The sequence below is a fragment of the Electrophorus electricus genome, chromosome 10 (genome assembly GCF_041902795.1).
Source record: "Electrophorus electricus isolate QZ-2024a chromosome 10, ASM4190279v1, whole genome shotgun sequence".
In the NCBI taxonomy this organism is placed as follows: domain Eukaryota; kingdom Metazoa; phylum Chordata; class Actinopteri; order Gymnotiformes; family Gymnotidae; genus Electrophorus; species Electrophorus electricus.
The window spans coordinates 24,583,630-24,605,713 of NC_137506.1; the positions used below are offsets into that span (position 1 = coordinate 24,583,630).

Here is a 22,084-nt window from a genome sequence, read left to right on the forward strand (position 1 = left end):
GAGATGTCTGGCCATATACTTGCCATGCTACATATTATTCGTTTGGAAAAAGGATGTCTGGAGCCCTAGTCAGTTGGCTTTCATATGTATAGCTGGCTTATGGGTCCAAGCTTTTTAAAATTGGTTGAAAGTGAGGTTCTAGCTGTCATGACATTTAGTTTGACTGATGTGATCCACTGATGCAGCATCCACTGATGTGATACTGTATCGTAAATGGATAATAAAGATCACACTGTCCTATTATTGAGTATCAGTTCTAGTCTTTTATATTGTCTTGAAGTGATTAAAAAATGTCACATCTGTGTTGATCTCTTTAGGTTTAAGTCCAAGGATGTTCACGTGTTGATGCCTATTGCTTCTTAACTTGCTTTCTTTGGTTGTGACCCTTGTTTCTAAAAAGATCCTCAAATTGTTATTTACTTGAAGTTGTTAGCAGGAAGGACATATCTTTAAAGCCTTCTTTTCTGCCAAGACATTTAGATTTCACAGTTCATACAGGTCACATAAGCACTAATTGTAGTAATCCAGAACAACTAATATTCGTTCTTGGGCCACCCATTACATTAATAATAAGGTATTAAATTAGGCATTTGGTGTGGAATTCCTTAGGTATTTTAGGTTATTTGTTCATTCTTTTTGATGAGTATTTTATCATCCTATTTAACTTGTTTGAGGTGCATTAGTAGTTTTTCCACCGTAGTTTAAAAACAAGTGTGTATCGTGTGTCTACAGAAGAATGAGAATGTGGTGCAACCTAGGCAGCTCCTTCTTCATTCCTGATGGCCCTGGTGGCAGTAAAGCAAACGGAGGCTCAGTGATGGCATAGGGCCCTGTTTTTTCAGCAGATAGTGCTTAAACTCTCATCATGAGGAAGGCTGTTAATGACTGGCTCTACTACCCAGCACAATGCCCCAGCATATGTGAAAGTATCACATTTCCCCACTTACTCTCACACACTGCTATCATGGGAATGAAGGTGCATGGTTATAAAAATAGCAGCCAGGCAACCAAGCCTGGAACTGTAACCTGAATCAAGTTCTGTAGCTCAGTTACTGAAAGACAACTATGTCATTGCATAAGGCGGTTGAAGCACCATAGGGGGTGTGGTTTGCATGAGCTGTTCCACTATTGGAAGAGAAGCTGCTTTCGCAAATAGAGTAGTAGCAATTCTTATAACTCCAACTTGGACATTTATCTGTCCCACTCAAGAACTGATGTGGTGGTGTTTTCCATTTCTAAGATTCTTACTTCACTTTTACCTCCGCTTGAGGCAACAAAACATGAGTCATATAAACCTGCGAAAACCATGATGCCTGTCCTAATTATGATGAACATTCTTTACTGACTGGGTCCAGGTTACTTGTCTTGTATGATTTGTACATCATACTTGGATGTTTGTCTACTCATAAAAATCCCCAAATTATGATGTCATATTGACAACAGATTGTGTGCTGTTTAGTTTGGTGATTTATGGTAGAATGTCAAAATTGATAGTTGAAGTTTACTTTTTTCTGCAAATCTCTGCAGACATTGTGCTAGGCACATATGTTAGCATTATCTGACAGATCCAGTTAGGATGTATTCATTATTTAATGTGAATAAACTGGTTTAGTATGAAAAGAAAATGTCATGATTTCCACATGGATATATAATCATTTAAAACTACCATATCAATTATGTCACTTAGGAGCAACTTGAAAGAAGTCCTGCCTATGGCAGCAAACATATACTGATATAAAAATCTTTAAGAAGGAGGAGTGTTTTGCCTCTTTAATGATAGATACACAGCTGTAGCTCTTGCTTATTAACCAGGTTTTAGCATATACTCTGAAGTTATTGTCTAGTCAGCTACTTGAAAACCATTCTTTTAAACCCTTAATCATCATAGAGTTTGCATAGTTCATGTGAATTGCATTAGAAGGGCTTGAAATCCAAATTCAAACCTCAAAAAGGATTTTGTCAGTGGCACCTTTTGAAATATTTAAAACATCTTTTAATCATGCAATCACTATTGCTTAATCTTGAATTTCCGGGAAGAAGCCAAATAGTTGTTGTACAACAAACTGAAAGTTCAAGTAATGTCTTGGCCATGGAGGACATCCAGTGTATATTGTTCTTCCAACAAGGTTCTCAAAAATTCCAGACCAGAAGCCATCCACGGTCTATTCATCTGTATTCCATTTATCTATCACATCATGTCACATGGTCCCTCTAGGTGTCCAGATTTTCCTCTACTGATGGAGTTTGTCCATCACCTGTAGTACATCATCTAGTATAGAGGGCCCCAGGTCCAGGTTGAAGGAGAAAGTTGTGTCAGACTCTTCTGGTGGATATTCATCTGAGCCAGGTTGGGTTGAATTCTTCCCAGAGCTCAGGCTCCGTCTGTCTCCACTTTGGCTGATAGAGGCCTCTTCTGGATTCAGTTCACAGGATTCTTCCTCCACATCCTCCATGTCCAAAAGGGGAAGTGAGCTGCATTTCTTGCACCTCTGAGCTTGGGGCTGGCATTGCGAGTCTTTATTGGTGCAGGTTGATTCAGCTTCGTCCAGGTTAAGGCGAGGTGGCTTTGGAGGGGGAGAGCAGGCCAGCAAGAGGTTCTGCTCACTCTGAGAGCTCTGCAGGAGAAGACTGTGGCCATGCTTCAGGAAGGAGAGATCCCCAAAGCTGTCCTTGTGGTTGTCAGAGCCAATGTGAGCGAGGTGGCGGAAGTCTGCCAGTGGCAAGCTAATCGTGTTGACGGAGAGAACCTTTCGCTTTGATGAATTCCTCAGCCATCTTCCTGATGTAGGCTTGTTTTGCAATGTTGTCCTTAGTGGCATCCTGTTGAATTTAGACAAATACAAAAAATATATAGATGGTTTATTTTGAGAGGTTGAATATATCAGATGGAGGGTCTTCATCGGAGTCTGAATTTCATGGAGAACTTTTATTCTGAAAGAAAATGTAGAAATTTAAATTTACAGGGTAAACCAAGCAACATCAGTCAACTTCAATGTATTTTCCTTGAAGCTGAGCATAACCAATTATGGTCATAAATGTGTATTTACTGTTCTCCAACATCAGATTTAAGCCTTCAGTTTTATCAGAGTGTATGTGTTGATTCAAATATTTGCCTATCACCAGATCTAATACAAGAATAAGAAAATGATGAGTTGTAGTGCAGAAAGTTAGTTCTAATGTGTGTAATGTGACACAACTGTAAAGTGAGAATTTGTTGTGATTGCAACATGTTTACTTGACTGGCTTGTATTCTGTATATGGTGTCAGAGCCTGATCATAATTTTGGCTTTGTGGCCACACAAATTATGATAGTAACATGAAGAAAGGTTAGAGTCCTCCCCATTAGGTCATTGAACTTTATTAATTTACATACAGTGTTACCATTGCATTAGTAACTACACACTGTACAAAACACTTAGTAGCACGTTCAAGTTGTATCTGCTTTTTGCCAAATTGAGTTTTGATCTTTTTGACTTTCTATGATAAAAGCTGCTCAAATGTTGGCTCCAAAGACATGAAGGCAGTTAAATCAATTGAGACACTTTATTATTTGCTAAATTAACAGGAAACCACTTTGCACTTGGTATCTACTGGATAGTCCAATGGACTTGAATTTTGTGTTATGGACGAGTCCATGTACATTTAGATTTTGTTGGCTCAAAACATGCAAATGTGTATGGAACAGGAGAAAACGTTTTGTTGTCTTATAAAGTTATTATCGGCACTTCACTAGCAGTGGGAGATAAAGGAGTAAGGACAGAACAGCATTCCTTTTCAACCATGTAAGAGTAAGGGAGGGCAAGTAGTGGGCCAATTTGAGGAATCTTTAAGGTATTGCTCATTTTCCAAGCCCAAATTAACAAAGACCTTAATTAGCCAAATACTTCAAAGATACCTCCCAGCACCTACAAAAATTAATCTATTGTTTCTACTATTGTATCTTCTTCTGTAGCCTCTAATAAGTCAGTTTTGCAAAATAAGCTTTTTTTTAGCTTGATTTTTACCTTGAAATTTTTGTCTATGCAGGGTCCTGGTTCCATACTCCACACCCACACATTTTTACTGTCAGTCAGATAGGACACGACTGAAACCAGCAGATTTTTGAAGTGTTTCTTGTTACAAGACCGGGCTTGTTCGTCTACCAAACATGGAAAACGGAGAAAGAATCTTGTTATACTTGTAGATATTCTGTCCCAGGAAGTGACATCAACGCATATTTTGTGTCCTTGGAAAGGAATTGTGGCTGTCTTATTGTTGATCTTTCAAAGTTTTGATCTGTTAACTGCACAGCATTGTATCTTGATGTGGTTTATTTTAGCAATATTGTCACAGAATCATGCAGAAATGACACCACAGTAACCCATTAATGAATATAAACTAATCTTTTTTACAGCACCGTTTAGGTCACATTCATCATTATACTTTAATGCAAAGATACAAATAAAACAGCACTTCCTGAACATACTGAAAGAACTTTTCATTGAAAAAAAAAATGCATTTCCTTACCTTAAACTAAGAAACCTTTTTACTGAACCTACTGAAGTAGGTTTATGCTTTTTAGTTTTAGATCAGAAAATCTCCACAGGTCATAGTCCTTTCTTGGTTTCAAGTGGTAAGGTCCAAAGTCAGGTGTGACGTTTGACTGTGTGACAGTGTTACTAAGGTGAGGTCTGAAAAGAAGGCGTGTCTGTGTGAGCAGGTGAAGTAATTGCCATTCAATTCTCCCCCCCCTTCCCCCTGTTCCCCTCTTTCTCCAGAGCAACTGGGTTGGAATATTTCCCGTTTCACATTAGATGACGTCACAGTTCAATACTCTAGATCCCATCAGTGTGAACCTGTACCTTAGCTCAGCTCACCTAGTGCTTTCTCTCCTTCCACTACCCCCCCTCATTCTCTGTGAATTTACTTCTCTGCACATGGTCATACTTCTGCAGCAGTTGGGAAGGGTGTATCACATCTTTCTCCCTTGGCTTGAAACAAACTACAAGATGGTTGGTGAGGGTTCACTGATTACTAATCTCAGTGTCATTGTCTGTGTCTGCTGATTTCCTGTGCAGTGTAGGTTTTGCTAAAGCCCTCTCCAGCCAGAAATTCAGCAGTTTCTATCTGAACCAGTGAAGGGACAAGTACAGGCTGGCTGCTGTTGCGCAACTTTTCCAGCTCTCACACCCACACATTGTATATTCTCATCACCATATCTGTCCCCAGCAATAGTGAATGGAATTTAAATGACACTGTTAACCACTACTGTGGGATGTTGTTTTAGATGTTTTATCACTGGTACATTTTAAAGTGTGGTGAGAATAAGAACAGATGTCAAAATGTTTGAGAGAGTTTTTTTTTTTCTTTTTCAGTTTTTTAGTATTCTAGAATTTTTTCTTTGTTTTTCAGTACAAATTTGAGGTTCACCAGTAAGTGATGTGTGGTGTTTAAACGAACACTTGCTTCATAAAGGAAATCCAAACATTTAAATGCAGAATTCTTGGTGGATCTAGTTTTAATTTATTCCCCACTGTGGTAGAAGCTACATGACTTTTATTAAAAGTAAATAAAATATGTAGTTTTTACTTGCATGATTCATTCAGTTACAGTCACAGAAAATAAATTAATGTATGTAAACTGATTAAGAATTTGATGCAAGCAGAAAATGCTAGTCTTTTAATCAACTTGCTTCATTATACAACATGTTTATAAACTGGTTTATAAAATGGAGCTATGTCACATGTACTCCCTGCAGTGGTGAACTGATTTCAGTTGGTGTCATAGTTATGCCTCCCTTCAGATTCTTCAAAGACTCTCAGGTCAATCGTGATGACTGCTTAACCATATGAAATTCTTTTAAGATATCAATGAACAATTTAGTGCCATACTGGTTAAAATAGCACAGGTTGGAGCCAGACATCCATCATCTCCTTATCAAACACTGGGCATGCTTTTGCTTAGTTTAATGTTTCTGTGATGACCTAGGTCTGGGACAGAAGGGAGGAACCACTTTGGTCTTCTCAACAACGTAGTACATCAAAAGCTGAAAATGGCATGAAGTGGCCCTTCTGTTCTATCCAGCCTATTTCAGGATGTGGTCCAAGTTTCTTTTAGGGAGTCTTTTGGAGACTGATGGCTGAAACCTCTCTGTGATTGTCTTTTGTCCCAGGAGCTTTCATACTTGTCCAATAAACAATTGTCCTTTCCTTGGCTCCTTCAAACGGAGCAGGTCTCACAGATGTGATCGCTCATGCAAACAAAACAACTTCAGCTCTCGTCATAACATTTATCCTCCAGTGGAACTTCTCATTACAACAGTTATTATTCCTGGTTCTCTGCTCCTTCTTACCTTCCCTCTGTCAAGCTCTGATTTTCCCTCATGTACGTCATCAAGAAATTGATGAGCCTTTCCTTATCTTAGGCCTTGTGACTGTATCAAGCCTGATTTTTCACCAAAAGTCAAGGTGGGCTGCTTTCATGTTCTCTCTGGTATGCCTTTTGGAGTCTGGCTTGATTACTTTGGCCTTTATTTATGATCAGTCTGGATTGTTAACTGAGATCTTTTCCAAGCTCAGGTTGTTGTTGGTTTCTGCAGTCATGTTTGGTACAGCTTTGTCTTGAAAATGCTGGGATGCAAAATCCCAGTTGCTTGGGCAAAGTGTTTCCAGATCCAACTTTGCATTGAGGCTTTTGTGTATACTCATTTGTGTGCTTCTTGTGGATTTAGTTTTAATGGTCTTGTCTGTAAATACAAACAAAACGACAACTACTTTGTCTGCTTGTGTCTGTATCCTCTGCATTCTCTTTGATTTGTTCATGTTGTCTCAACAAGTTAATGTCAAAAGAGCATAGCATGAATTTCTTTTACCATTAGCAATATCCTGAATCATTGTCTAGTCAAATGACAAGCATCCAAATGAAACTCAGATGTGTGAAATGAAACTCAGTCTGTGTATTCCATAATTAAAAGGTAACACTGAGAAATACCTCTTGGCCCTTTGAAGTTACAGCTAAACTGCACAATATTTAGCACGTTTCAGCATCATATCATTCCACATTTTATCATACAGGTTAATGTGAAGACAGTACCTGGTTAATGTGAATTGTACAGTATTTGTGTAATTTCTGCAGATCTGTATCAAGGGAAGTGAGTTAAAACAATTTAATATAACTTTTTCCTTAAAAAAAAGAAAAGAAAAAACAAGGAACAACTATCGTGAATGTATGCATTTGTGTCTCTGATGGTGCAAGATCATGCAACAAATCATGAGTCTGGGATGACTAGAAATATTTACCTACTTCATGGCTGTCAGCAAGGAATCACTTTTCATTATTAACTCAGGTTCCTGATATTATTTATGTTTTCTTGGAGAGTTCTGGCACAGAAGTAAATATTAGTTTGGCAATCTGCATTCCACCCAGTGTTTGTTAAGCACAGCAATGAGATGAGGGTTGATTGTGCTTCTTGAGACAGTTTTGGACATGGTGTTTCTCCATATGCCATCAGAAAATATCAGCTCCCCTCATGGCATACTTTTTTATCAGAATTTATGACTAGGGCACATCAAGTTTCAGTAGGTTAAGTAGTTGTGTTTTGTAGCTGCAACCTTTGTACCGTTGTACAGTGGTTACTCTTGCTGTTCGCATGACTTAAGTTTTGCTTGGTGTATCCTCACTTTATGAATAGTCATTGGTGCTAATTTTGCATGCTCAGCATTAATTAAGTTTGTGGTCTTCGTCTGATCTCTTTTTGAACACCTTTGAAGTATTCACACTTAATATTTGCAATCTTGCTGGAGAGTTTGTTTGAAGAACCCCTCTGTAGTGATAAATACACAGAACTATATCACATTCAAATCCCCAGTTCAAACGTGAAGTACCTATGGAAAAGTTACAGATGTAAGTAGTTGGAAAATGTACCTGCCTATATTAACTGGTATTTTGGGTATATGTCAAGCTCATCCTTCACAGGGGGAAGATTAAAGAGGTAGCGGTTTTAGCTCTGTCTTCCTTGTATTATATTGTTTATTTGCTTTCTTTAAAAGGTCCTTGGATGAAATTTTCAAGCATTCTTGGCACCTTACTGCACATCCATTTCATGCTTCCTTTTTCTTTTCTGCCAGTTTTTTGGCCCTAAAGCACTACTGCCATTACTCCTATTAATGTGTATGTTTGTGCTGGGGTTTTTGTGTGTTTGTGGGGGTATACGTTTGTGTCAGACTGTTAATGTGCATTGAATTGTAGGTGAGGGTCTACTTTAGGCTTAGTTGGTGATTGTTCCCATGAGATCGCAATTCACAGACTGTTGACTGTATCTGTTGGCTTGCTCAGTTTCTCAGCAACGTTCAACCTTGTTCACCACTAGTTTTTGTAAGTTTACAAATGGTTGATATATTTGCCAGCAATTGCAAGTTCCCAAAATCAACTGTGAGGTTAAGGTCTCTTGTTATTTCAATTATTCTGAATAAGCTTAAGTTGCCTAAAGGCACAATTTTTTTTGAAAAGGTCTTTAAAGATCACTATCAGTATCACAGCAATACATTTCTCAGTATTACAGCTGTCATTCTGTAAATTATGTAAAACATTTTCATAAGGTATAGCCTGAGAATAAGAAACATCTTAATATTTTAAGTGCAAATATAATTTGTTAAATCTAACAGTACATTCTTAGCTATTCAAATAAAATGTCAATAATGTTTTAGCACCAGTGCCATCAAACTATTACCAAGTACAGCTAATGGAAAGGGTATAGACTAGGGTGGCAATATGGCTACATTTGGAGATTATAATGTATAAAAAACACTGGTGAACCTTGATGTGATGTGGTCAAGGATTATTCAGAATTACTTTTGTCATTTATTTTTGTTTATTGCATCATGTGAATGCCATAGATCATCACAGAATACTTCTCTCAGATTGGTTAGGATATTCACAATACATTGAAATCAAAGGGTTAATTTGCATATTGCAGGTATAATCAACAGATCTTTAATGGTTTTGAATAGCAAAAGAGCCAGTGTAGTGATGATTAACAGGCCAATTATGATTAACAAAAAAGCCAGTACTGCAGTAATGAACAACAGGCCAATAATGATTATGATTAACAGCAAGAACAAAATACTACAGTAATTATCAACAACCCAATAATGATTGTAATTAAATCATTAATCAGCCTTAGCCTTCACTAAGCAGAGGATCTTTTTCTGTTCTATCCTTACACTGGGCTCTTTATTTACATCATCATATGTTTCAGCATGAGAGAACATGCTTCTGGTAATCTCTGCCTCGCAGGCTTTGGCTTCTGGCTTTGTTTTTCAACAAAATGGAGGAAGTTGGCCTTCTCCTACAAACACGCAATGTGAACATAATATTAGGAAGTTGTGTTTTGAGCCACACAATGAATACCACCACACTCTGAGCTATTAGGTTTCTCTCTTGCCCCTTGGTCCTGTAGAACATTTCATATAGTTTCATTTCTCTCACTGTGGACTTTGATCTGGTTCTGTTTTCAGGCATGTGGGCCTTTTCAAAATTGGTGTTTGTTTGAGTTAGCCAAGACTGGGAGTCCATATCAGTCTCCCTTAATGATCTCAAAAGAAGTATTTCACTGTCATTAATCAAGTCAGCCACATCCTGCTAATAGAAAGGAATAAGTGGAGGTGCTAAAGAGCAGAATCTCTATTTTTCTCATGTTCTTTTTAAAGGGCATGCAATTGTATGTACTTATTCTTTGGTTTTGCATCTTTTGGAAAAGAGATGAGAGCTGTGTAGTTGAAAATGGGGATTTTTTGTTTTCTTCTCATGCTTTGTTGACATAAATATGTCACCACTAGGTCTTCTTTAAGTCGAGTATCTCCAGAGATCATAAAGGTATGTGTAAACTGCTGGCCAATAATGATGGTCCTGATTTACCCTTTAAAAATAACAGCAGTTGCTGTGACAGCATTTCAGCATATGCATGAGAGCACAGCAAGGAGGGGGACATGTTCTGTGAGGATATCTTCAGGTACATGGTTATCTGAAGAAGAAAAATAACTGATGCTCTCACTGATGCTCTTTTGCCTTTCCTCACTGAGGCAAAACGATAAAGCATGTTGAAAGGTGTGCGAGTGTTTATTCTGGCCATCTTCACAAGCCATTGCCCTGTTATCTGAAACCATACTTTTTGCTGCTTTTTGTCTGTCACAGCTCTGGTAAACCCACATTTAAAGCTGTGAGGAGGGCTGAGATTTTATGGGTTCCATTCTATCCTGTGGTAGACTGCGCGACCCAGCCCACTGAAAGCAGTGCTGCTGTCGGGAGATAAGACAGCCTGATAAGGGGTGTGTGTGTGTGGGTGTGTGTGTGTGTTTCTGTGGAAGAAGGATCAGGCCTCAGCGCCTGCTTCCTAAGTCATTAATCTAAACAACCCGTGACCCATGACCCGTGGGCACTTCTATACATGCTTATAGACAGACGCACGCACGTACGTACGTACGTACGTACATACATACATAATACATACATATCTGAACTGTTCTGGCTGCTACCGGTGCCTGCTATGTTCAGGGTAGCATGTCACTGATTGCTATGCCCAACTCGCTTTACATATGCCCAGTACTGTGTACTGTACTAAATTGCACTGTCTACTCATTTTGTATTTGTCCTGTCCTGTATTTATTATTGTTTATTTAATGTTTATTTAATGACATTTTGCACTATATTGAACTGTTTGCACTTGTGTAGCATGTTGTCTGTTGCACTGTTGTTTTTATGTTGCACCATGGTCCTGGAGGAACATTGTCTCGTTTTTGTTGTGTACTTGTATATAGCTGAAATGACAATAAAACCTCTTGAACTTGAAGTTGAACTCAGCCACAGATGAATGTTGAGCAGCTCATCCACGAAGTGCGTCTCATCTGACATAGGTGCTATAAAGCAGCCCTCAGGCACAAGCATCCTTTCCATATAGAGACACTCGTGACTGCTCAGTTATACACATACTTACTGGTAGTAAGAGCACATACACACACTTTGAACTGTCACAGCCCAGAGCCGACCACACTGTGCACAGCTGCAGAGACACTATACCTTGGCCTCCCATTGTGAGTCAGTGCTGGAGACAGCTGCAGACATCCAGCTCATCCTGCGTTCAGCCATGTCATCTGCCATGGTGCCAAAAAAAAAAAAAGCCCTTAGTGGGTAGGTGTTGACGACTGACATCTGACATCACCGTTCATTAGTCAGCCCCACGATCATGTGTACTCAGCCATATCTCTGTGTTGTGGCTGCTGGCGTTTTCTTTTGGTTTTCTCATCTCAGGTTGCCTGTGTATATGTGATGGCTTTGCTAATTATAGTTTCATTCTGATGCCCGTGGCAAAACCCAAGTTGTCTGCACGTCACGGAACCTTGAGACACACACCACAGCCTTTGTATACTGTCATCACACTTGCACGCACGCACACACAAACACAGACACACACACACACACACACACACACACCCCTGCTGCACTATGTCCCTAAGACCTCGCCCCTGTGTTTCTGTCCACAAGAGGGCGGGGTAGAACTATGTTGAGGTATGAAGAACTATGGGAGGGGAAAAAGCAGTTGGGCAGCATGTGCTTTTCTTTTTTGTTCAATTGAAGATGCAACAGTTGTTTATTTACTTAATTGAGCTTGCGTGATATCTGGTGTTTAAGCAGTGGACAAGAGGCTTGAGCTCATATGAGAGGAATGCTAATGGTAGTTTTCTCCTTCCTGCATGTTGCCTTGCACTGAGAGGCCCCCCCCCCCCAACTCTTTCTTGCTCGCTCATGCTCTCTCTTACCTTCTCTTCATGTCTTTCCTTTTTCTCTCTTTAGTTTCTCCCTCCCTTACTCGGGTCAATGCTGTAGACCCCAGTCATCTCTTCCAGATGGTTTACGTTAAAGAAACACTTTGTATTTCCCACTCGTGCTCTCTTTGCCTTTACACACACATGTGCGCGCACACAGAGGAAAAAAAACATATTCCTTCCAGCTCACTGTCTTGAGAAGTGGATGCCATTTGGGCCTGCAGATTTAAAAATCTGTAGTGCTTGCATTCCTTCTGCCTGTCTCTCTCTGAATTAACGGTCTTCTTTACTGTATTTGTCCAAGATGCCCCTACTGGTACCTGACACTAATAGACACTAATTTGTCTAATAGAGGTTTCTTTTTAATCTTGTGAAACAATTTCCTCTTGCTTTGACACTTGAATGCTTGATGTTAGTCCAAAATGGAAACGGAGCCATGAGCATTCTGACCTGCACTAATTCTTTCTATAGAACTCCCCCACCCCCACTTGGGTTTTTAACCTAAATGAGAACACATTGCTGAGAAGCTGATGTTTTATAGCATTGATGATTCAGCTGTACATCTGCATTTGTATTGGTAGATACAGCAGTAATCATATTACTACTGAAAAAGGCATCAAATCTCACATTCACAGGTTTTGGAATAGACATTTACTCGTGTGTGTGTGTGTGTGTGTGTGTGTGTGTGTGTGTACATGTACACAGTACTCTCTGAGCAGTGAACGGGATTACGAGAGCCTGGTGCTGATGCGCATGAGGCAGGCTGCGGAGCGACAGAGGCTCATCGAGCAGATGCAGAGAGAGGATGAAGAGGAAACAGTGAAGACATAACTGCCATCCATGGCCAGCCACCCCTCCCTCATTCACCCTTCATTCCCGCTCTTCAGTCCCCATGTTTACCCTCACAATAATTTAAATGCTCACAAACCAATAAAGTGTTTTCTTTGGAAAAAACTGGCAGACTCAGAGTGTAACTTCGGGTGCTCCTCGGCTCTTTCAGCTGGGGATGCGGCACAGCAGGGAAAATATTCCCATTAAGAAAACATGTCTGGGAATGACTTCAGATGGCAAACAGCCCAAAACTGCTGACAACATCTTGCTGTCGAAATTGTTCTTGTCCAGTATTGAAGCCAATCGGCATGCTCTACAGCCAGTCGCATGATCTTGGGTGACAGGGTAAGATAAACACTGAGGGCTTTATGGTAACTGTGCTGGTTGAGGTGATGAAAGGTGAGAGGAGACTGCAGTCTCTCTGCAGAAAATCTGGTGCGCATGTGTGCTCTTCAGACTTTGTGTATTTGAGGTTGTAGTCCAAATTGCTGGGTACACACTTCAAATTCTAAGGCCAGGGTTTGAGATGAAAGGTTGTTTTTGGACACCAGCCTTGTTTTCTTATATCATGCAGTTAGCAAATATTAGAGCATGGGTATAACCCTATTTAACCAAAAATAACCAATAGCCAGTATAGTCAGAATTGTATTAAGTTGCATATTTTCATCATTGTCTTTACTTGCCTTGCCCTATCTTATAAGTATTTTTTATAGTTGTAAAAGTAGAGTGTAGTCATGCAGTCAGCCACTCTACACCACATACATCACTGGTATCTGGTCAATTTCTGAGCACAATCCTCAGTATTTGCTCAATATTTGGGCAATGCACCTGGGTGGACAGCTCTTTGCCTTAAACTTTACCTTTCCTTGTATTATTGTTAGCGTTTTTGAAGTTTGCATGTTCCAATTCAGTCTCTGTTAAAATTGTACCCCCTACCACAAGAATGTTTTCCTAACATCCAGAAAACAGAAGTATTATGTTGTCTTAATATGTCATGTCTCTGTGGCCTGTTTATTACTGTCAATGTGTCATTTAGAAGGAAAGTACCTTATCCAAAACTCCAGTAATCTATTTCTTCATTATGTAACATCCATCTTGGAGCCATCCCTTGGTTGCTCTGTTTTGTTGTGCAGTACAAAGTTCGAATCACATGGTTCTATTTACTTGCTCAGTTCTTTTAGATGCCTGGAAAGAAGCTTTCCAATTACAACACAGGAAACCCAGTTACGGCCCTGGCCCCTCCAGAAACACACATCCTGACGGTGTGATCAGCCAGGGCAGCACGTGCTGCATGCTAAGGAAGAGGAATCCCGCAAACAATTTTTGGTCACAGACCACCAGCTCCATGTGTCCATTTCCATAGTAATCACTTGCATTCTTTCTGCATTCATTAGCCCTGTCTTTCTCGCTTTTTTGTTCCTCTACAGATCTATTCAGCAAGTCATCAGTGCCTCAGAGAGTAAGAGACAGAACCCTCCAGAAAATCCTCCAGGCAAATTACTCTGTGAAAAATTACCTAGCATTTTGATATTTGTGGAACAAACTGGAGGCCAAGTCACGTTGCATGTACAAATTTGGATCTAAGTGTAGAGGGCTCTGGTTAAAGACCTGGCTAAGATACAACTGGGAATGTCTAATGGTACTACCCACTGACTGTGGTTCAGGCTTAAAGCAAGTGAGCTCTATTGCTCTTCTAAAATTACAAGTCTGGTGAGCTATTCACCATGAGTAAACACTAACTCCCTAAACATACTCTATAAACATATATCTTTGTGTTCTGTCAGGCAACAAGTCTCTTGTCTGAGTTCCTGTCTTCGTATATTTACTGAAAATGTCTTCATCAGTGGAATGAGAACTGCTCTTGAGGCTATTTGCCTGATTGGATGTCAATTGAATGTGTTCACACTCCAAACCAAGCAAAGCTAATGGGAGCATGTCGTTGGCTGTCTGTTTGTACTTGACTATTTATGCATGTACTGTTCCACCACACCTGATATAATCAGCCCATTTTCAACTCTTTCCTTGGTTCAGTCAGGTTTATTGAAGATTGGAAAATATTAGTGCAGAGGCTTTCCAGTACTAGAAAAATGCTGATTTATGACTTCACTTATCTTAGGACTAACTGCTGGAGTGATTGTTTTATTAGGTACCCTTTCTCCATAACTGTATCAATCCCATTGGTGGTGCCTTACAAGTGCTAAGGTTGAACTCTTCTATTTACCATAATTTTGTTTTACCTTCCCACAATAGGTCTGATCTACTTTGGCTACTTACCAGTTCATTTATGTTGAGCTTGGCCATCCCATCCAATTATTCAGACACATTCTCATTGTTAGGCCTACTATCAGTATATGGGGCATATTTCTTCAGTCTCACAGTTAATGAATCGTAACTCTGTTTTTAACCACTGTGACTTACATGGACAACTTTTAGACTGAATTGGACATTTATGGAAGGATTGGAGTGAGGACAACTTTCTCTCCAGACCAAATCTCCTTTAGGATTAACTCTTGTCTGGCTTGTCTGGCTTTGGCTGTACTTTTGGTCTCTCTGCTAGAATTTTGTTACTCAACAGGGATGTAGCTGGCATTGATGACATACTTAAGAGAAACTCTTGGTAGCTCTTCAGCGATGCATGCTGTAGTCTTGGAGACAAATAAAATATGGGATCTCTTTTGGAATAGGACTGATTTAATCCGTGTCAATAGCTGCAATAATCCAGGAATAAAATACTGTATTCAAGCATAATGTGGTCTTTCATTTGCCATAGTATACTCTGATGTGGAAAATTCTCAAAGAATTTACAGGTAAATCAAATTGAATGTCAGCTATATATTTTCTAAGTAAAATGTTCAAGTAAGTGATGGGCAGCTATGTAACTTAATATCTTATTATTTTCAGTATTATTATTATTATTATTATTAATAATAATAATAATAATAATAATAATAATAATAATTACATTGATATAGTGCCTTTCTCAAACCCAAGGATGCTTTACAGACAGAACTCAGCTTTTACAGTCAAGTCACACACACTCTGATGACTCATGTTGTAGTTACTATACAGTTGTCATAAAAATGAAGAATAAACACTACTGCTCTTTTACTATAGCATCATCCCTGAATACAAAGTATAACAATTCCTTGCACTCCAAGGACAATAAACAGATTGAACTCTGTCTCAGATGGAAAACATGTGAAAATCTAGGCTTTGTCTGCAGATCATGGCAGTGGGCCAAGCAGGGGCACTTCCATGATATTTTAGTCCTTGTACAGTGATTGAGGACAGTTGTATAAATCAGTCATAATTTGGTTAGCTGGTATAACAGGTTTTCAAGAATTTCTCTGCATTTCTTCAGAACAGTCTTTGGTGTACTGCCTAAATTACTCTACTAGAATTTGATTCACATTAACATGCATTAAAGTGAACAGTACAAAGCATGTGAATAAAGTTTTATTATGAACATATGCTAAACCATAAAATAGTCTGCAATTAGTCATGTAACATCTATTGTGTACACCTGATGTGATGCACACACAACAACACTCCATTGTCTGCTTTTCTGGATGCCCCCCAGTTAAGCATAATCACATGGGAGGGAGAGGTGTTACACTAAATATCAGCACGAAGCTACAGGCTGATGGTGTAATAATGCTTTTATACAACTGTTCCTCAAGTGCTATTTATTAGGTAACAGTAATAAGCAACAACAGATTATGATTTAGTTTTTTATTTAATAATTTATTTGGTATTGCCAACACAAATAGTTCCACAACTGGACTGGTGCCAAGCAACATATAAACATTTCCTGCACACTAGTTTACTTGTTTGCGTAGGTCTTTGTTACCGCAGGCCAGCTATTTTGCATCATGTAGCTACATTTATCTGTATGTTTCCACCATAGACATTTAATGAAACTAAAGCAGAATGATATAGTTCAGTACCAGAACTCCTGGAATGTTTCTTGTCCAATCCATGCACTTGGTTAGAAATAACTCTTATAATGAACAATGTACTTCTCGGGACCTCTCTCTGACCATTCTGAACGTCTGCACTTAGCATGATTTAGCAGTGGTACCACGTATTTGGTTAAGATTTAAAAATAAAAAAAAAGAAAAGGGGAGAACAGGCAAGAATTAACTTACAAGAAATTGGTATTTATCAAACCACCAGTATTTCAATAAATATTCAAAATGTCCATAAACTGACCTGTTTTAACTACTTAAGACAACTCTGGGACAAGAAAATAGGCTTTGAAATGAGATTTAGTCTATCAACAAATATTCTATGATTCTATGATACTGGAACTAAACTGTTTTATAAATGGATACCCCCCCCCCCCCCCCCCCTAAAAAAACCAAAAACACTCCAGCAAAATGTCATCTGAGATTTTGTACAGTGTAAACATTTATTTAAGACATGAAACATTACCAACAGATATAGTTATATTAATAAAAGTATTTCAAACAATTGAGACAAATTAGCAGTTTTAGTTACAAAACTATTGCACGTTATAAAAAAACAAACAAACCTTGAGCTATACTTGTTAATATAATTGATATACCTTGATATAGTTGTTTATACTCATTTGCCTTGCATGGATCACAGGTATCTCATACTCATTCCTGAGAAGGATTATAGATTACACACCATGGAATTATCTAATAACTTCACCTAGTAATGTCAACAATTGTACATTTTTACAGAATAAGTGCTATGAAGACTGATCGGTTTGATGCAGACAGATGTAAAAGAATGTCTTCAAATCCCATTCTGATTCTTTTTGAATACTGCTTAAACCACATTCACAGCTTTTAAGTGTTTATATAGTGTTTATAAAATATTTATATTCTGTACTGACTTTGTATCACAAGTGTTGTACCGCTTGCTGGTCTACAGAGTATCATTAGAGACCAGTGGTATCTTTGTGGAGGCACCACACCAATGTCTGACCAACACCTGTCATGGTCACAACTCTGTAGCCGAGCTTCTCCAGTTTGTCCAGGACCAATCGAGGAGGTTCCTCTACATTGTACTCTGAACTGCAAGACACACAGAGAGACTTACTAAAGTGATTTCATATTAGTACTGAGGAAAGATGAACAAAAAATAAACTTTTTCTCAAAATTTCCAAGTGTTCTATAATTCCCCAGGCCTGAATACTAACTATCATTTTTGAACAATGCAACTTTTGCTTTGCCACATCAATTGTCATTGACTGGTACTATGGGACAGAAAAAAGGTTTAATAGCAGATGTGTGGTGTATGTATGCCATTCACAGAAATTTAAACCTTTCTGGTGAAAATGAGCACTTTTGTGTTTGCTCTTCTTAGAAGGCTAATCTCATAACTTCTATCAGTAATATGGAGGCTGGCCAGTCCTGCATTGTTGAAAAGAGCGAAGTCAAAAACAACACATTTTGGATCACCATGAGACAATAATATGCTTATTTCCTTAAGCTCAAACACCACAGAAGTGCAAGCTAATATGGATGGGCCTATTAACACTGTTGAATTAGTAGTTGTTTTTCTGCTCTGTTAGTTATGTTACTTAGTCAGACATGAACAGTACATGCATACAAATAAAAAAAAAACTGTTTATACATGTTCTTCAATTGGGTAGGAGTTTGGAATAGCATTTATTAATTCTATGAGTAAATAACAAAGCACTTTTGTAAGTCACTCTAGATAAAGAGAAAATGTATGTATAAATGTATGCAGTTTGGATATATAAAAGGTACACCATTTCATTTTTTCCTGGTAATAGCATCAGGTGACATTGTTTAAAGAAGAACCTGTTTTTCAGATACTTCGTCATAACATACATCTATAACAAATTCATCCATTTAGCATCATGTGGAGCAGCTCATAAACTGTTTCTACTGTTTTGTTGTTTTTCAGTAGTAAGACTAACTACACAGGCATTTGATACAATTTGACAGAAACACAAGACAAACTCAAATGTTAGCTGTGCAACTTTCGGGATACGCACAAGTTATTGCCCAGCATGGTGGTCTTCCTGGCTTCCAAAAAGTTCATGAGGGCAGGATCAGAATACTCGTCTCCCACTGTGGTGGGCCCTGTCTCCTGAAAACAAACAGAGTTTGTCCACTGTCGCTGCTTCATTTATTACTAAGATGTGACAAACAGAAAAGAATGGGTTTTGGGGTGGGGTCAGTGTCAATGAATCTTATCAAAAGGTAAGAGCATCTAGAAATAGAAACATCAGCAGGAGTTTCCACTCATATCAACAGGTGAAGTAGATGTTAGTGCACTGGGTTTGTAAATTATTTTGATGTTAGTGTGCATAATACAGTGAGCAAGTGACTGGAATACATTTAGCTATTAGTGTGCACAGTATCCACAAACTGTACACATAGCTGTGATTAGTTGTTAGCATGCATAATACCCACAAACACAGCGTTAAGACAGACTTGCAGTTACCAGATTAAAAGATCATCACATGGTATTCTTATGCTGAAATGTCACAAGAAACATCCTAAATCAGGACCAGAAAGCACTAAATCAGAATTATACATCACTTCTTACTGTATCTTTTTAAAATCCCCAACCAACTTGGACACTGTCAAATTCACACAAGCCATGAATGCATTATAATTACTGGTGATAGAATGACTATAAAGTACAACATAGATGACATGTATACCTTCTGTTATAGCCTACACAACACAAGCAGAATTACCCTGGTGCACAGCACCCCTTTAATTTGGTGTGATCATATTAATTTTACTATCAATAAGTCTGTCTGTCTCTCTCAGACTCCCAGCCAAACACACCACCAAGGCAAAGTACTTTCTTTCTGCCTGTTGGTCACACAATGCCACAATATGTTGAATGTTTAAAACACATTCTTAAGTAAATATATACTAATGGCTGGTTATTTAAGATGCTTAACTGACAATTTAGAATTTGCTGACATATTGTAATATTGCTAAAAACGAATGCCCACACACAATGAGACACAAACACAGCTGGCTTGTAGGTCAAAGATCTTTATGGCGCTGTTTTTCCCCAAAACAATTTGATTGTATGAACTCTGGCTTGCATGATTAACAGTTGCCAGTTCAATTAATTTGTTAACAAGCAGTCTACATACATTCGACAGTTTATGATCACATTACCAGTTTCAAAGATAAAATGTCGACAGGCTATAAACAAGAAGAATGCAGTAACAAATACAACGATGAACATGTGGTTTTACTTATCTCAGTACAATCTTAGCGCTAAGCTATTTGCAAATTTTTGTACAACTATTGCAGGTAATTATCTACATCAAAACACCCATGTAATACTAGAGTGACACTAATGCTTTAATAAATCCTAATGCTGTAATCTACAGGCTACTAAACTACCATTTGCCTTTGGAACAACTGTTGGGCATGTTAGATGCCTTATTCGAAGAATACAGTTTTTCAGTAGAATAAAAATACACACCAGTCGGATCTGTGTGCTGATGAGAATGTAAGGCATCCTGGGCTATGACCTACAAATTGACAGAATCTCCAGACGATTGCAGTTATTGTTGTGCCGAAGAAGCGACAGCCCCGTTACCCAGTTCACACTTCCTCACAGCTCCCAGTGGAATGCGGAAACAACATTCAAGGAGTTGGACCAATCAGAGTCCTTGAGAGCGCCCCTCCTTAAGCACACCTTACTCTAGCGTAAGAAAGCTGTACTCGTGGCGTTTTAATGCCAAACTCAAGGAACAATATGGATTGCCAGTAACAATGTATATTAAATTTATCATGCACAACAGCTTACCTAGAATGCTACAACAACTTTGATCATGAAAAGAAAAAAACAAACAAACTGTAAACTGAGGTTGTATTTGAATTTGTGTAAGTTGGTGGCATTCATCAGCATGCAAGATTAATTATTTCTAAATTGTAAGCCAAATAGGGTAAACAAACAGTATTCCATTTACCAAATAGCAGCATGTTTTAATCTACATGAGATGTGATTTGATGTGCTTCAAATGACCACACTGTAATATTGGATTTCCAGTAGGACTACTTTTGTGTTTTAGAAACTGAACATTTAAATTGCTCATGATTACCACTAAATTAGAAATGTGAGTGACCCTGTCTTCTAATGTCAGATGTTTGTCTTACCATGAACAAATCAAATGGTGTATAAACAAGCATTTTTGCATACCTCATGGTGTCACCATGCTGTAAATGATCAGAAACATTGAACATGGAGACTTGCAACTTTATTAACATTTTAACAAATTACCAAAGAAAATATGAATCAAACGCTTGGATTTTAACCATTGAACATTCATTTAACAGCATGAACAACCTAGAGCAAGCAATTCCGATAATTCTGATGAATGTATCAATTTGAAGAGGGAGTTAGATAAAGATGGGTCCATTGTGGCCATTACACTGAATGAACTCATCTATCAAAAGGAATTTACATTAGGCCTATCAGCAACAATTCTGTGCATTACAAAGGTTTGATGTTCTATATACTGTGTGCACAATTATTAGGCAAGTTGTATTTTTGAGGATTCATTTTATTATTGAACAACTACAGTGCTCTCGGTCAATCCAAAATGTTAATAAACATTAGTAAAGGTGAGGTTTTAGCTTTCTTAGTAGAATATCTATATATGCATAATTAATGGCCAAATATTAGTGTACACAATTATGCAACTAAATGAAAAACGGAAAGTTTCCCATCTCACTTGTTTATTTTCATCTGTTAAACTGAGAATAATAAACAAACAACTCAAAATTTACAAATAAACATTTTTAAAAATCAGTGACCAATATAGCCACCCTTCTTTTCAATCACAGTCATAAGCCTTCCATTCATAGAGTCTGTCCATTTCTTAATCTGTTGATGATTATCTTTTTGTGCAGCAGCAACCACAGCCTTGCAGACACTATTCAGGGAGCTGTACTGTTTTACTTCACCATAAATCTCTTGTTTAAGAAGGGCCCACAAGTTCTCAATAGGGTATAGGTCAGGTGAGGAAAGGGGCCATGTCATTATTCTTTCATTTTTAAGGCCTTTACTGGCTAGCCACGCAGTGCAGTACCTCAATGCATGCGATAGAGTACTGTCCTGTTATAAAACGCATGTTTTTTTTGAAAGATGCAGACTTTTTCCTGTACCACTGTTTGAAGAAGGTGTTTTCTAAATACTGGCAGTAGGTTTGGGAGTTGATTTTGAGTCCATCTTCAACCCAAAAAGGTCCAGCTAGCTCATCTTATTAATACCAGCACAAAGCAGTACCCCACCTCCACCTGGTCGAAGTGAAGCTCTATGCCCATTACTGATCCAGCCACGTGCTCATCCATCTGGTTCGTCAAGAGTCACTCTCATCTCATCAGTCCATAAAACCTTTGAAAAATCTGTCTTCAGATATTTCTTGGCCCAGTCTTGATGTTTCATCTTATGTGTCTTGTTCAGTTGTGGTCGGG

At 38.4% G+C, this 22,084-nt stretch overlaps 3 protein-coding genes across 7 annotated transcripts in view; 1 reads left to right on the plus strand and 2 right to left on the minus strand.

The window, feature by feature from the left end:
- Positions 1 to 22,084, plus strand: part of dnajc17 (DnaJ (Hsp40) homolog, subfamily C, member 17) — an 89,396-nt gene that overhangs the window by 23,044 nt on the left and 44,268 nt on the right. The window contains exon 10 of one of the 3 annotated variants that reach the window (XM_081721654.1): positions 12,504 to 15,351. The exons of 1 other annotated variant lie outside the window; for it this stretch is intronic. In XM_081721654.1, coding sequence (XP_081577780.1) covers positions 12,504 to 12,629 — 126 coding nt within the window. In that variant the 3' untranslated portion in view covers positions 12,630 to 15,351. Of the gene's footprint in view, positions 1 to 12,503; positions 15,352 to 22,084 lie in introns of those variants that run through there. One more of the 3 variants, XM_027000286.3, reaches the window with a different exon arrangement.
- LOC113571388 (cdc42 effector protein 3) lies at positions 1,688 to 4,664 on the minus strand. 2 transcript variants are annotated; one of them, XM_081721658.1, is made up of 3 exons: positions 4,507 to 4,664; positions 4,005 to 4,138; positions 1,688 to 2,931 (listed from the first exon to the last, which is right to left on the minus strand). In XM_081721658.1, exon 3 carries the CDS (start codon positions 2,898 to 2,900, stop codon positions 2,232 to 2,234), a length of 669 nt encoding a protein of 222 aa, XP_081577784.1. In that variant the 5' UTR covers positions 2,901 to 2,931; positions 4,005 to 4,138; positions 4,507 to 4,664; the 3' UTR covers positions 1,688 to 2,231. The 2 variants fall into 2 exon arrangements, with proteins under 2 accessions (XP_081577784.1, XP_026856088.1); XM_027000287.3 differs by having other exon boundaries at positions 1,700 to 2,820; positions 4,507 to 4,662.
- gchfr (GTP cyclohydrolase I feedback regulator) lies at positions 16,347 to 20,240 on the minus strand. 2 transcript variants are annotated; one of them, XM_081722284.1, is made up of 4 exons: positions 20,088 to 20,240; positions 19,775 to 19,801; positions 18,625 to 18,719; positions 16,347 to 17,674 (listed from the first exon to the last, which is right to left on the minus strand). In XM_081722284.1, exons 1-4 carry the CDS (start codon positions 20,121 to 20,123, stop codon positions 17,539 to 17,541), a joined length of 294 nt encoding a protein of 97 aa, XP_081578410.1. In that variant the 5' UTR covers positions 20,124 to 20,240; the 3' UTR covers positions 16,347 to 17,538. The 2 variants fall into 2 exon arrangements, with proteins under 2 accessions (XP_081578410.1, XP_026855985.2); XM_027000184.3 differs by lacking the exon at positions 19,775 to 19,801 and having other exon boundaries at positions 20,088 to 20,238.

What these genes read in the sequence shown, in the direction of transcription:
- LOC113571388 (XM_081721658.1), bottom strand. Translation starts at nt 2,900, where the DNA reads ATGAAGACCCTCCATCTGATATATTCAACCTCTCAAAATAAACCATCT.
- gchfr (XM_081722284.1), bottom strand. Translation starts at nt 20,123, where the DNA reads ATGCCTTACATTCTCATCAGCACACAGATCCGACTG. An exon ending in TCAGCACACAGATCCGACTG is followed by an intron (nt 19,802 to 20,087) that starts GTGTGTATTTTT and finishes TCTTGTTTATAG; the next exon opens with CCTGTCGACATTTTATCTTT. An exon ending in ACATTTTATCTTTGAAACTG is followed by an intron (nt 18,720 to 19,774) that starts GTAATGTGATCA and finishes GTTTGTTTTCAG; the next exon opens with GAGACAGGGCCCACCACAGT.